The 13,702-nt window shown below is 45.4% G+C and overlaps 1 protein-coding gene across 1 annotated transcript; it reads left to right on the forward strand.

Moving 5' to 3' along the window:
* The first annotated feature begins 781 nt into the window (after positions 1 to 781).
* Positions 782 to 12,464, forward strand: LOC138727297 (uncharacterized). Its single transcript, XM_069869652.1, has 6 exons — positions 782 to 908; positions 1,704 to 1,982; positions 3,954 to 4,202; positions 7,411 to 7,548; positions 8,158 to 8,277; positions 10,170 to 12,464. The coding sequence occupies exons 1-6, from the start codon at positions 848 to 850 to the stop codon at positions 10,328 to 10,330; spliced, it is 1,008 nt and encodes a 335-aa protein (XP_069725753.1). The 5' UTR covers positions 782 to 847; the 3' UTR covers positions 10,331 to 12,464.
* The last annotated feature ends 1,238 nt before the right edge of the window (positions 12,465 to 13,702 follow it).

Raw genomic sequence — 13,702 nt, forward strand, 5'->3', positions numbered from 1 at the left:
AAAATGCCAGTGTGCTTTAAGCCATTTCAATATTTTTGAGCAAATTACCTGGCCTTGTGTGGCCCTGTAGATAATGGATTCACAGTGGTTCTTTAAGACTGTATTTTCAGTCTCTTCTCTGGGATCTGCACTCCAAACAGAGCTGAGGTAGTTTTTGGGTTGCATTCAGTCTAGTTTTGCAAAGCAACTTAACTTCCCGCAACCTTTATTCTTTGTCTGGGACAGCTGTATGGAGCCCTTTCCTGCATGGCAAGTACCATTCAGTCACTAGAAGAGTCCATCAAGGTTCAGGCAGGCAGCACAGCCTTTGCACACAGAGGGGAGAGCCTTCTCCCACACCTCCTGTTGGTGTGACTCTCCATGATTGATTGTGGTTGGTATTTCAGAAAATCAGCTGGTCTGCATGTGCAGTGCTTCATCTGACTGGACTGCTTTCTGTTCCCTGGGTGGGGATGCTGTACTTCCATAGAGTGCGAAAGGATGAAAGAAATAGATGTTTTACCTTTACCCAGTCTCATTGTTAGCATCTTCTTAAATGAGGTGAGCTGAGCAGGAGATATTTTTGTCTCTCCTCACCTCTCAGCCCTATTCTCACACTTGCAGCTAGCTTCGAGGTGCACGACTTTGCAGAGTCCATTGTGGCTTGTGTTGGTTCAGCCTGAGTTCAATCACCCAAAACCTTGCAGGTCTATTTTGAAACATTATTCAACCTGTCCACTATGGAGTTTCTTTTTTTTTTTTTTTTTTTTTTTCACTCTTGCTTCTGACATCATTTCCTGAATGCTATATTCACTGAGCTCTGTAGCCAGATCGTCTTCTCAGCATATGATGCAAGGAGCTCTTTAAAATGGATTTCAGCTCTCCTTTTACTCTGCAGTACTTGCTGGTGATGATAACTGTTACTCATGGTAAGTGGGATTTTTCTTTATGAAGTTGGCACAGATTTTCCTAGGTGAGCGGACACCTTAATTTTGCTCCAAGATCTTTTAAGGACTCTACCAGGTTTGGGGATAGCGTAACTGCTAATGCATGAAAGGGGCAGTCAGACCAAAGTAAGACAGATTATTTTTTTAGTAAACTAACAATACAGTAATTTCTCATACTGCATCTTGGAGAATATAAGGTTCTTGTATGCAGAACGCTGTCTGGAGTGGCTGGAGAGCGATGTGGTCCTGCTCCTAATGCTTGGTGTGACCTTGGGTTAGTCCCCGTGCTGCTGTCACCCTGCCATTTAGCCATCTTGGGTTTATGTGCAAGGATACTGAGAGACCTGTTTGAGTTAAGACTGTGACCTTACTCGTTAGGTTAAAACAGCTGTTCAGGCAGCAGTTTTTGCTACGCTCTGTACACGATTGATACCATTGACACCCTGAGGATCTTTCTTTGCACAGTCTCTCAGCTCTGAGGGAGGGTGGTAGATGGTTGCATCAAATTTAGGGAAAGAAAAGACCAGCTGCTCAGCCTTCCACTGCCCCATTTGTATGGTGTGCGCACCACTCCCATATTATCAGGGGGAAAAGTTGGCCTTTATGGAAGGCTTCCCACTCCTCTGTTTTTCAATTACTGGTCTCCCCAGCCTGTGACTAGGCGTGGGTCTGTCCCTCTTACATCTCCCCTGGGTGTTTGCCTTTCTGAGAGGCAGCTGAGAAGGGATGGATGGACATGACAATCCCTCTGCCCAAACTCTATGCTTCTCCTTTCAGGCTCTGTCACCCGGACTGGTGTGCTCAGCGGTGGCTCAGCAGTCTTTTCTGTGGGAATTCAGAATCTGCAGAACCTCTCCAAAATGAGCAAGAAGGATGCGAAATGCTTGACAGCCGTCTTAAACGATACTTTGTTCGCCGAGTGCGGCACTTCTGCTGGCAGATGCCTGAACTTGCGGAATGGGTCTCTAGTGCTGAGGAGTGTGGACAAAGAGGATGAAGGAAACTATGAGTTCGTTTTTAACAACACCACCAGACTTTTTACACTGCAAGTATTTGGTAAGTAGCCTTCTTAGCAACAAATAGCTTTTAAACTTGGGAGACTGGCTGCAAGCCATTGCCTTGAATTCTTCCTAAGGGACTGCTTGAGCTTGCAGGGGCTACAGGTGCCTCTGGAGTAGCTTTATAAGCCTCTAGCACCTCAGGGAGCAGTAATGGTTAGTATAAACTAAGGGACGCTTTTTGTATCCACATTGTCAGTCTCTCTGGTTTGTTGAGCCTCCCTTGAAGTAGCCAGTCAGTTAACTACATGCTATTTTTCCCTGATGTAACTGACAGCAGCATGAAGTGTTTGTAAAGTTGAGCCTATGGTATGTAGACATGTAGCTGGAGATTTCAGTCCATTTCCAGAGTACTCTTCCTATTGCCTCTTGTAAGAGCTCTCACTGAACGACAGCATTTTGTTGGCTGTGGATACACTTCCTTAAGGAGTTAAACTTACCTGGCTCAGCTCTGGAAACTGAGCTGGACTTCTATGCAGATCTGGGTTGCGGTATGCTGGGTTTTTTCCCCTGCTTCATACAGGCAAGGAAAGGTACTAAAGGAATCTGGGTGTGATTTTCTGATTCTTGGCTGCCCTCAAGCATCTTGGAGTTCAGCATCTTCCAGGTGTGTTCAGGGACTTCCGAGTCCCAGTCTCCCTGCTGTCCTCCTTGCAGCCTCAGAATTTCTGCTCCCCTTTGTGTGTCTGCTCGTCCGTCTACAGGGTGAGAACACAGAAACCATCACTTCTATACAGGATCCAGCTCACTGCTTGGGTTAATACGGAGAAGGCTTAAATGGGTTTGCCCCTTGCTGAATAGCATTCCAGCCAGCCAGCAACCATTGCTCCGGCCCTCATCTCCACTATTCCTTTTGCAGGAAGCTAACACAAGCTGCTAAGAGAAATTTAATTGTGTGAAGTTGTAATGAAAATGTCTGAGCAAATTGGTCTCAGTGAAGACAAAGGAATCCTTGCATATTTGATGTGCAAACAGGCAGAACTGCTGCGGAGAGTAGGTCAAAAATGTGACTCCTTGGCATGAAGATCAGGGGCTTTTACTGGAAGTAGGCAAAGACTACAGAAGTGTCCTGGGTTTAACCTCCATTTCAGTGGATTTACTTTTGGAACTTTTACCTCCTACTTTTGTTCTGTTGCCACATCCAAGTCAGGGAAACAGTTTCACAGCAAAGGTATTCCTGGAGGCAGTGAATTTTGGCTGAAGATGATGTCCTAGATGAAGAAAGTGATTTCTAAACTGATTTACATAGAACTTTGCACAGACATTCTCAATGTGACTCTTACTGTCCTAAAACCATACCACTTCTCTGTCTAGTCTGCCTTTGCAAAGTGGCAAATGTAGGAAATAGGCTGTCTCCTCGCAGTAGACTGAAAGAGAGAAATTCAGAAAAATGTAATAAGATCAATGATTTGTTGCTTCATTTTCAATTGTCCTAGTCGAGGTCATCCTAACTGCGGGTGTCTGGTGTTGGTGCCTATGTTGGGCATGATTTGTACTAGTTCCTCTCTAACATGGAAGAAGAAGCAGAGAGACAGTGAAAATACAAACCTGTGGTGGAGAAGAAGTCTGAGTCTCCTCTGAAGCTACAGTTATCTGTTAGTTACAGAGGAAGCATCTGGCTGGCAGATGCTTTTGGTGTTTCCACTGTCCTGTCAGTCTAGAGATTTTTGTTTTCTGCTTTTTCAGTTTAAACAAGGAAAATGAAGATACATCAGATTTTTGTGCCACCCCAAAAATAGGGACAAAGAGTCACTAGTAGGGTTGGGTGGGCATTGCTAAGCATTTCAGAGCTGGGGGCAGGCATTGAAGAGTCTGGTTGCTCATTTGCGCTCCCTGGCTACCAGTAAATGAGGTGGTAGTAAGACTGCTGGTAAGGGAAGCTCCTGTCCAGCTCATGTTCACTGCTGAGTCCACTCCTCATCTCTCTCCTTCCTCTCTGTTCCTGCTGACCTGTGCTTTGTGTGACCAGAGCCAACCATTGGTATCCAGTGCTTTCCTAATGGGACCGGAAAGTTGTCCTGCGATGTGATGAGCAACGAGAGCCTCAGCTTTCACTGGCTGCTGAATGGCAGTGCGCTGAGTGCCCCTGAGGCTTGCGTTAAGGATGGTGGGAAGAAGGTTCTTCTGGAAAAAAACGTGCCTGGGGAATTCGTATGTGAAGTTAAACATGGGAACAGTGTCATGAGGACCAGGCCTGTTGTGCTGTCTTGCAGTTATGGTGAGTAACGAAGTCTCCAGAAAATCTCCCTTCTGGTCTCTTGCAGCAGAAAACTAAGGAGTTGTTGCTGTCTGTATAATGCCAAACTCTTCTGCCCTGTGACAGCTGCCTTCCAGACTTACCACATCCTCCCTTTAGAAAGTGTCCCCTTGACTTCCTTCTCCCTCTTGTGTCTCAGACCGACACTGCCTACAACCACAAAAGGGATGGAAGTTTGTTCAGGAGATCCTTTTACCCAACTCTGCAGCAGAGATGGATCCCTGTCTGTCTGTTTTCCTACTTCACGGTGATGCTGCTTCCTACTCTGATCTTTGTCCATTACCCAGACAGTCTTCCAGTTTCTGCAACATCCCTGTAAAAACACCTCTGCTAGTTCAGCCCTGTTGCTGCTGGGGTCAGCTGAGGTGTTTTGCCTTGTGCCTTTTCTCCTTATCTAGGCCAGCTGCACAAAGATTTACCAGTCTACAAAGCTGTCTCTCCATGAGCCCTGCCATCAGAGGTGGAGTAAAGACACAAGTCAGTACTTACAAAATATAGGGTTTTTTCCCTCCATGTCCCTGCTCGGATATGTAGTTCTGTGAGAAGGCTGTGACTTCACCCATTTGCAAGCTACCCATAAATGCAGAGTACTCCTCCTGAATGAGGCCACAGTTTACTGAGGCAAAAAATCTGGGTATCTGGGTCCTAGGACTGATCAAAACTGGTGAGCCTCATGATGCAATGCACTGGCCCATGTTGCAAGCTCACATGTATTAAAAATAAAAATATATAACTTTGGCTGTGGTTTCACTTGTGTCTCTGGTAGTGAAGGTTTTTCTCTTCTCTGGCAGTGAAGATGGTCATCAAAAATATATCAGGGTGGCATAATTTAACCATAAGGCTTTTGGCTAATTTAGCTGTAATTAATTTAATCACCTTGCTACTAGATGTAGTGTACTGTGCAGTAGCACCTAGCAATTTAGAAATTGTCTGAGACACTCTTAAGTCCACAGCAGGTACTGTTTTTCCTTCTACTGCTGGCTTACAGTTGGTTTAAAAGCCAAATTGCTGATAGAATTACTGTATCATGTGTGCTGGTGTTCAACAGAAATGCCACGGGCTGGTCTGATCGTGTTGGCACCACTGGCCAATCTGTAGAAGTCTGGCATTTGTGTTTGTGGAGCACTAGTCTTAATTTTGTCTAGCTACATCGCTCAGAGTCTGTTCAGCATAGCCAGACCCAAGTTGGCTGAGGCACCGGGGAATGAGGATGCAAACACTGATCAGCTGTTTGGTCAAGCCCTGTGATAAATCACGCGAGTGCTGACAACTACCACTGTTAATTCTGAGGGGCTGCCCAGTCCCCTGGGTGCGATAGTGGTTCCCCATTTCTTCTTGAAAAGCACATGGGGGAATTTAGTGGTAGCTCTGCTGGGATGGACATGTGCATGAACATGTATTTGGAAGGATCTGAGAACAAAAAGTAGGAGCGATTCTACTTCTTAGTCACTGATTGCAACCACACTTGTAAAATGTAAACTAAAGCAATTTTGAGTACTAGTAAAATGAAGGTAAGAGAGAAATGAATTAAATTAAATTAATTAAAGACTAATTCATTATTTTTGTTGGTTATTATTTGCTCCAGGCAAGGGGCTGAACATAATTTTTCCACTGTAGGTACAAGATCTTTGTAAAAGCACCTATTTGGACAACCTCTTGGCTGATCTTGAGTAGTTGTTAGCATAAAACAATTTGGCAAAAATACTGTAAACTTCCCGAGTGCCAAAGAGCTCTGAGCTCTGATCACGCAGGACCTAAAGCAGAGGATTCAGAAGTTAACAAGTGAACATATATAAAAGGCTTATATTCACTCACTGCTTGTTTTGTTACTTGTTTATTACCAATTTGTAACATAAATATTTTATCTGAAAATTTTATCTTTTTAACAAATAGCAAAAAATATTTCCAACATGTATTTATGCCTTTGGCAATATTCTCTAAGCTTTCATCCAAAAGGAAATAAAATTATTAGGGAAATGATTTCTCATTTGCTGAAAGTTTAGTTTTTAGTATAGATTTTTTGAACTTGGTAACTGTCCCCAAAGAGACTGGAGGAAGCACTCTGAAAATACTTGAACGATGTGTGATTTCACACACAGACGCACCAGTTGTTTCTACCGTTCTGGTGGGTATGTGGACTATGACAGTGTGTAGTGTGTCCTGGAATGTTTGCCTCTGGGAATATGCAGAAAGTAGTGCATTTGGAGTCCTGAAAACAAGTTCCAAATGAGCCTGCTGGTCTCCCTTGTTTGGCACTGTGCAGGCATGCGCACAGAAATAAAGAAGCCAAATGATTAATGAAAGGGATGGCTTCTAAGGAATTTGTATCATAGTGATAGTTGACCTCTATGGGGTTTTTTCATATTGGGAAGTTTTCCTACTGGCTACCAGAGTTTGGAGCAAACTGTCTTAGCAAAGGCGCAATCTCTTTTCTGCAAGTCTGTGATGCCCTCTACCAGCTTCCCTGCTCAGCAACGTCTGACCGGTCAAAGCAGCCCTGAGCTGGGTCTGAGCTGGGTAATAATTCTGCCCAGCTATCTGTAGCTGTTGCCTCCTGCTCCTGCCTCCTCCCAGCTGGGAAGGGCAATAAAGAGAAAACCTTCCCCGAGCAGCAGCGAAGCCAGTTTCCTACAGCTCTGACCTTAGTGGCTGGAGCCTCTGGCCCCTGAGGAAGTGCAGGCTCTGATCAGACTTGCTTTGAGCTTGGAGTAGTTATGCAGCTTTCTCTGGGGCCTCATACGAGCTCTGGGGGTAGACTGCAGCTTCTCTTTCAGCAGGAGATGCTGGCTTATGTCTCCCTCCTCTTCTCAGCTGCCTGTTTTCACAAAACTCATTGCAATGCAGTATCTTTCAAGCCACTACCTTCCCTGGTAAATTTGCTTAAGCCTTACAAGTTATCTAAGATGTTACTGGTCAGAGTAGGCAGAAACAAAAAAGCACGGCACAGTCACACAAGCCTCTCCTCTCAACAAAAGAGTCCACACCATAATTAAACGATATGACATAAATTACAATGTGTCACAGTTCATTTCAGGTTCCCTGATCCAAAGAAAAGGAAAGCAAAGCAATAATAATGCCCACATGCTGTAAACTGTCTGCAAGGTTACTCCCATTTGGAGAAAGCAGCTTTTCTACCCTGGTAACTAACAGTGCTCTGTCCTTCTTGTAGGAGACCTGCTGCAGTACCCATGGTTTATTTACATCCTGGCAGGATGCGCAGGGGGTGCAGTTATCCTGGTGGTGGTTGTGTCCTCAGTCATATGTTGTTGCATGAAAAGGAAACACAAGTTCATCGCACTGCCTTCAGGTGAGTGGAGAACACTGGAGTTCCCTGGGATGGGTCTTACAGAAGACTCTGTTTGTGCAGGCTGGGGCTGGAACAGCCTAAACTGGTCTCAGCTTGGTGGTTGCTCATCTTCCAGCCAGCCCTCCCCTGACTTAGTGAAGTGGAAAGCTACTTGCTGACAGGCAACTGTTAGAACTAGTAGGGGCTTGAATTAAGCCTTGCTTTTCCCTTTTTCAGCTCATGGTTTCTACCATGTGCTCCTGGCCAGAAAGAAGTGCAGAAAAATCTTTTCTATGGGAAAGAAAACTGAGCTTCATCCAAGTCTGATACTGAAAGGACCTGAAGGCTTCTGATCACTGCCCTGTGTCAGCACCAGACCCTGAGTACAATCTGCCCATGCCCATTGAGGTCACCCCAAGCTGTGATCCTGCCAGCATGGCCAAGCTGGTCTCTGACAGGTTGGCAGAGGCCCCTCTGTACTCAGCATCTGCCTGCTCTGGGAATGGAGCCAGTGACACATGAGGAGGAGACATATGCATGTGTTGGTGGTCTGGCCTTCCAATGAATGTGTCAAGGCTGCTAGGATATGGGGGAACTCTTACCTTCACGTTTCTTATTTTGATTTTACAGAGGAGGAGAAGGATGATGGACTAACGATGTCCGTGGTCTGCAGTGAAGTTGTGAAGAGCCCCCCCAATGGAGACCATGTTGAGGCTCAAGCTGCCCAAGTCGACTGCCCTCCAAAGCCTGGTGGGTTCTGTGATGTGGTTTAAGTTGGGCAAATAGCCAGCTTAGAAGGGTGAGGGACAAAATAGATGTGTGTGACTGGCGGGCGTGGAGCTGACTGTAGAGAGGGGCCTGGGACTCACCAGCAGAAGGAAGGTGCTGCTTACAAAAGAAGTTGTGGCAGGTCATTAATCAGTACCTTACTCGTGCTCTGCTTCTGCGAAGGAGTGGGTCTTGCCCTCACACAGCCATGAGATGTAGCAGCAGCCATCTCGTAAGCATCCTACAGAGGGTACTGCCAGCAGACTGCAGACTATCTGTTCCAGTATCCCCTGTGCTAAAATGCATATCTCAAAACCAGCTACTCCCCCAATTTAGCAGCTTTCCTGAGATTTTATCACACATCCTTCTCATAAAGAGCATTTTATTAGACTTGGCATTGTTTTTGTAAGCAGTCAACTTCAGGACAGCATCCATCAATATGCTGAACACAGCTAAAATCCCATCAAAGTCAGAGGCTTGTGTATTTCCTGAAATGGGCTAAAGTGGGAATACTGTCACATTTTAAATCCTTCTGAGAAACTGAGAATAAACCACCACAGCTTTAGCATTTTATGGCCAAGAGAGTGCAGAGATAAAAACCTTTCAGAAATGTCCTGTGAGTGCTTGATGTTAGTACTTCACTTTTTGCATTGTGTTTCCTTCAATTTTGTTTCACGAACAGAAATTCTGGCAACACCTTCCTTAGTAATGCACCATCAGTAACTGAAGTAGGTCTAGCAGGCATCGTGAATTGGAGCAACATGACATAGGTCATAGCCTGGCCTCAGCACTGCTGTCTCCAATTCTGCCGTCCCTCACTGGACCATGCACAGCTTTCAGCAGCTCAGCTATGCTTTACGTCTAACCTCAGATGCTGTTTTATCCTGCCCTCAAAATATTAAGTGCTACTCATGAACACAGTGCAAGAAAGAAAAAAAATTAAGTCAATCAAGTCGTTGTTTAATATTAATATACTTAAAGTGTAGAACTTTTTTTTTAAGTTAAAAATTTACACACTGTCAATTTGACTAACAAAGCATCCCATGTTTAATTTTTCTACAAATAGAAAAGCAGAGGTGTGTGTGGAAAGTTTTTCAGTGAGAACATATTAAATGTGTGCTGTTAGCCAGCTTTAATTACTCAAATATAGCTGAATAGAAAAGTGGAATATTAGAATACTTTGGGTTGGAAGGGACTTTTACAAGTTCTTCTGTCTAACTCCCCTGTAGGAGCAGGGATATCTTTAACTACATCAGGTTGCTCATCCAAGCTGACCTTCAGTTTTCCAGGGTTGGGGCCTCCACTACTTCCCTGGGCAACATGTTCCAGTGTTTCACTACCCTCATTGTGAAGATTTTCCTCCTTATATCCAGCCTAAATCTACCCTCACTTAATTTAAAACCATTACTCCTTGTCCTGTCACGATAAAAGTGACAGGACAAAAAAGTTGTGAAAAAGTCTGCCCCCATCTTTCCTGTAGCCCACCTTAAGTACTGGAAGGTCGCTATAAGGTCTCCTCAGAGCTTTCTCTTCTCCAGGATGAACAACCCCAACTCTCTTAGCCTGTCTTCATGGGTGAGGTTCTCCAGCCCTTGGATCACTTTTGTGGTGCTTATGAATAGATTTGGCTTTGGTATTTTGGTATATTTCGGGCAGTTGAGCCCAGAGAGCTTCAGCACTGAAGTATCTAAAGCTACAATGAACAGCCGAATAAATGAGTAGTTACAAAGAAAACTGGAATTTGACTTGCAGATGCCAGGGGAAGGAGGACTGAGTTGGTTAGGCAGCATGCTGTATCAGGGCCTGGGGCGAAGGTTTCCATGAGACTGAGCATGGTGTGGGTACTCATAAACCATTACTCCTTTCTTTTCCAGATGCTGCTCAGACTGCTCAAAGTGTTGAGCCCCAGCCACCAGTGGAAGAAAACTTGCCAGTGGAGATGGAGCCTGAGGAAATGCCAATACCAGAGGTCATAGTTGATGTAGAAAGCCAGGAAAATGCCTTGGACTGTTCACCCGATCCAGCTGATGACTGATCTGACGTGCTTGCTGTTCCACCCTATCTTGAAGCCTACAACATCTGTCCTTTGCAACTCATAGTCCTATTGTGTGTAAGAATTAAGAACTGGTCTGGAAAAACATGGCAGGGGAAAGCTGTGAGGTGTCAGGCCTGCTAACCTAATTTAAAAAAGAAAATAGAAAATGTAGGAAAAAGCACATGCTGCCATGCACTGATGGGTTTACTAACAAACAAAACCGGGCAGCTCTTTGATGCTTTGCCAGTTAATAGATCTGCAATTAAGCCGTGGAGCCCTAGAGGACAGCCTGAAATGAGACAGCAGTTCCTCCAGCTCTTTGCACACCACATGCCTTGCCTCATCTTTGCCAGCCAGTGCTTCCTTTGAGAGTCGTGGCCTGACAGGCGGCTCGAAGTAGCCTGCCAGTCCCAGATGGAAACAAGGATGTGCCACAAATTTCCTAAGAAAGCCTCTTCTCAGGAGATTTCAAGGCATTTCTCACAGACCCTGCAAAAAAGAACATGATGGAGGTTTCAGCTAAGTACCTGCTGTGTTGGGTGTTTATCTGAATTGCTTCTCTGAGCTCCAGGCCCTTTGTGATTTGGCCCTCACTGCTTGCTGCATGGGGCCAGGGGTGGTGATAGGGGCTGCTATGTGCAGAACCTGGGAGGTGATGCTGGCTTGCTCATTTTTTGATTCCCTGTAACGGCAGGGGGCTACTGGTTACCTTTCACCAGAACCAAACCACTTGGGTTGCCAGTGAGTTAAAACAGCACTATCACTAGCTTGCTTGCTTGCTTGCTTGCGGCAGGAGGGTGCCCTGGGGCTTGGGTGTGTAATTTTGGCAGAAAAGTTGATTAAAATGCTGCGATCGTTCATAAGTGCAAGCATTAGTGCCTTTAGTGTAATGGTTTAGCTACTGCAAAGTGATTAAACTGGCCATCTGCCTGTGCATGTAGGCTTTTTCAGTGCTGTGTTATTTGCACAGACAGCAGCAATTTATAGAATCGCTTAGGCAAGACTTGCTGCTACTCATGTCCTGTTCTGCAGGGGAGGTTTGCAAACAGAGCAGCTGGCGTAGACCTACAGGGTGGAAGGACAAAGTGATGAGATGGCAAGGACTCGGTCCTTGGTAAAGTCCATGGCAAAGCTGCTGGGGGCTGCAGGGCTGTCAGACCACAGAGGGTGCTGCGGGCTGTGCTGCCAGAGCAAGGTGTTTGCTGTATAAGTGCATTTTGGTAGCTGGGAGGGAGACATGTTTGAGTTAAATTAGCCCGATGGTCTAGAAAGGCATGGTAGAGCAAAAGCAGAGATGGTATAGAGCAGGGACGAAAGGGATGGGGAGGTCTGTACTGCATTCCTCTCTTCCCTTGTTATTCTGTCCCTGTTTTATATTGTGCTGACAGTGCCGTGAATCCCTTGGAAACAAATTTACTGTATGCCTTGTAAATGCCACCCGACGAGGTCTGCACACACCCCAGCAAAATCAAATCTAAGCTAAACGCTTCTCTCCCAAGCCGGGGAGCCGGTGGGATGGCTCTATGCTTTCCTAAAAGTCCTTCACGTCTGTCTACATGGCAAGCTGTGCAGCAGTGACGCCCAGCCATAGGTGGTTGTTCTTGTTGTTTCCTTGTCCTGTGACTCTTTTTAGAAGATTTTTGGATCTTGTGTGCTGTGTTGTTGGTGATTCAGCCCGTCTCTGCTTTTTAAGGCTGCTGTAGGACTCAGATTTGCCACAGTAAGAGGGAGACAATAATTCTTTTTCTCATGGTGCTGCACCATCTCCTTTCAGTACAAACATTCCTCAAAGGCTGTGAGTTGAATGACAAAAATGTGACGCCAAGCGCTTGGGATGGCAGTTGCCTGTGGGCAGCACAGCGGCAGCCACGGTGGGTGAACTGGGACCAGTGTCACTGAACTGGGAGGGTGTAGTCAGTTTTGCTTCTCCTCTGCACTTTCTGGCAGGAGCAGGCAGGGGACGTTCGAGTCCAGCACATGCTTAACCTAGAGGGCTGAGCAATGCTCTGAGCTGCGCTGGAGAAGGTGCCAGCATTTTGGGTGCTGAGGGTGACAGAGCTGGGCCAGGCTGTCCTGCTGGGCTGGTGTGTCCCAGCTCCAGCTTGCCCTAGCGCTGCCTTGCTGCTGTCAGCCCTGGGAGCTGTTAGTGCTGCCACTGGTGTAACCCCAGGCTGGGAAGGATATTTCACATTGAGATGGGAATCTGAGACTTGAGACATCTTTATGAGGAAGATAGGACACAGCTGTTTTTTCGTCCTTCCCTGCTGAAGATACCATCCAGCAACAGGGCAAAGATTTCTGTTACTGTGAGGTCAGGAGAGAAGTTGCGCAGCCTGTGGTGTTCATTTAATTATCTGTGTTCACACCCAGCTATTCTTTTTTTGGTGGTTTTTTTTTTCCTTTTCCCTGCAATGATTTTGTTCCTAATAAAAAGATCAGTTTTCTAACCTGTTTTGGAAGTGTTTAAGTTCTGTTATTTAATAGTTGTTTCTTTATAATTTTCACTGAAAATACAGGTGGGATGCCAAATGTTCACCTGGCCAAATAAAGGAAAGGTGATAATAAGCTACTGCTGACTAGAGCTGACTTGCATAGTCTGGGGAACAGAGATCGCAAGGGTGTTCATTCGTAAGTCAGTCCAGAAGAGCCTGTAGGACAGTGGCATATAAGTTGTCCCCATCCGAGTATGTGTGCTAATGTGCCTGCACATCCATGTGCACTCACTAAACCCTGCTCTGGTGCCTTGCCTGAGCTGTGAGGTGCAGGAAAGAGACACAGGAAGGTGGTCTTGTTTTACCCATCTTTATCCATCTGTATTTTCTTTTTTTCTCAGCCAGCTTAGCAGAGAGAAGTAGAGCTTCTTTTCAAAGAGATGACTCTCTCATGCTCACCCTTAAGACAAGTGGGCCCAGGCGGTGGGTGAAACCAATGTTCTGATGGTTTGTGATCGTATAAAATACCTTCACTTTACCACTACAAGATTCACCCTGGAACAGTGGTGTGACTGGGTATGGATGATCCTGTCCCGCAGCCTGTGAAGCAGCACTGTGTGAGAAACATTTACGATTCAAACAGGTAATCTAGGGAACGCATATTTTGAAGCAGTATTATTTATTTATTTATTCGTGCTTACAATTATGGGAGCATCTTCTTCTGGAAAGAAGGAAAGCACCCAGCCCTTGCCAAAAATCACATGACTTCTATACTGTTTCTTTCAAGACAAGACCACCCTCTCCCAAAATTTACAACTTATTCCAAAGCTAATAGTTCAGTATTAAATTTCTTAACCAACCTGCTGTTTATGTTTATCCTTACATTCCTAAGCACATCTTGTACTGTATCAAAAGGGTACCAGAAGATAATATTTGTTAC

Source organism: Phaenicophaeus curvirostris, chromosome 1 (genome assembly GCF_032191515.1).
Source record: "Phaenicophaeus curvirostris isolate KB17595 chromosome 1, BPBGC_Pcur_1.0, whole genome shotgun sequence".
Classification (NCBI taxonomy): domain Eukaryota; kingdom Metazoa; phylum Chordata; class Aves; order Cuculiformes; family Cuculidae; genus Phaenicophaeus; species Phaenicophaeus curvirostris.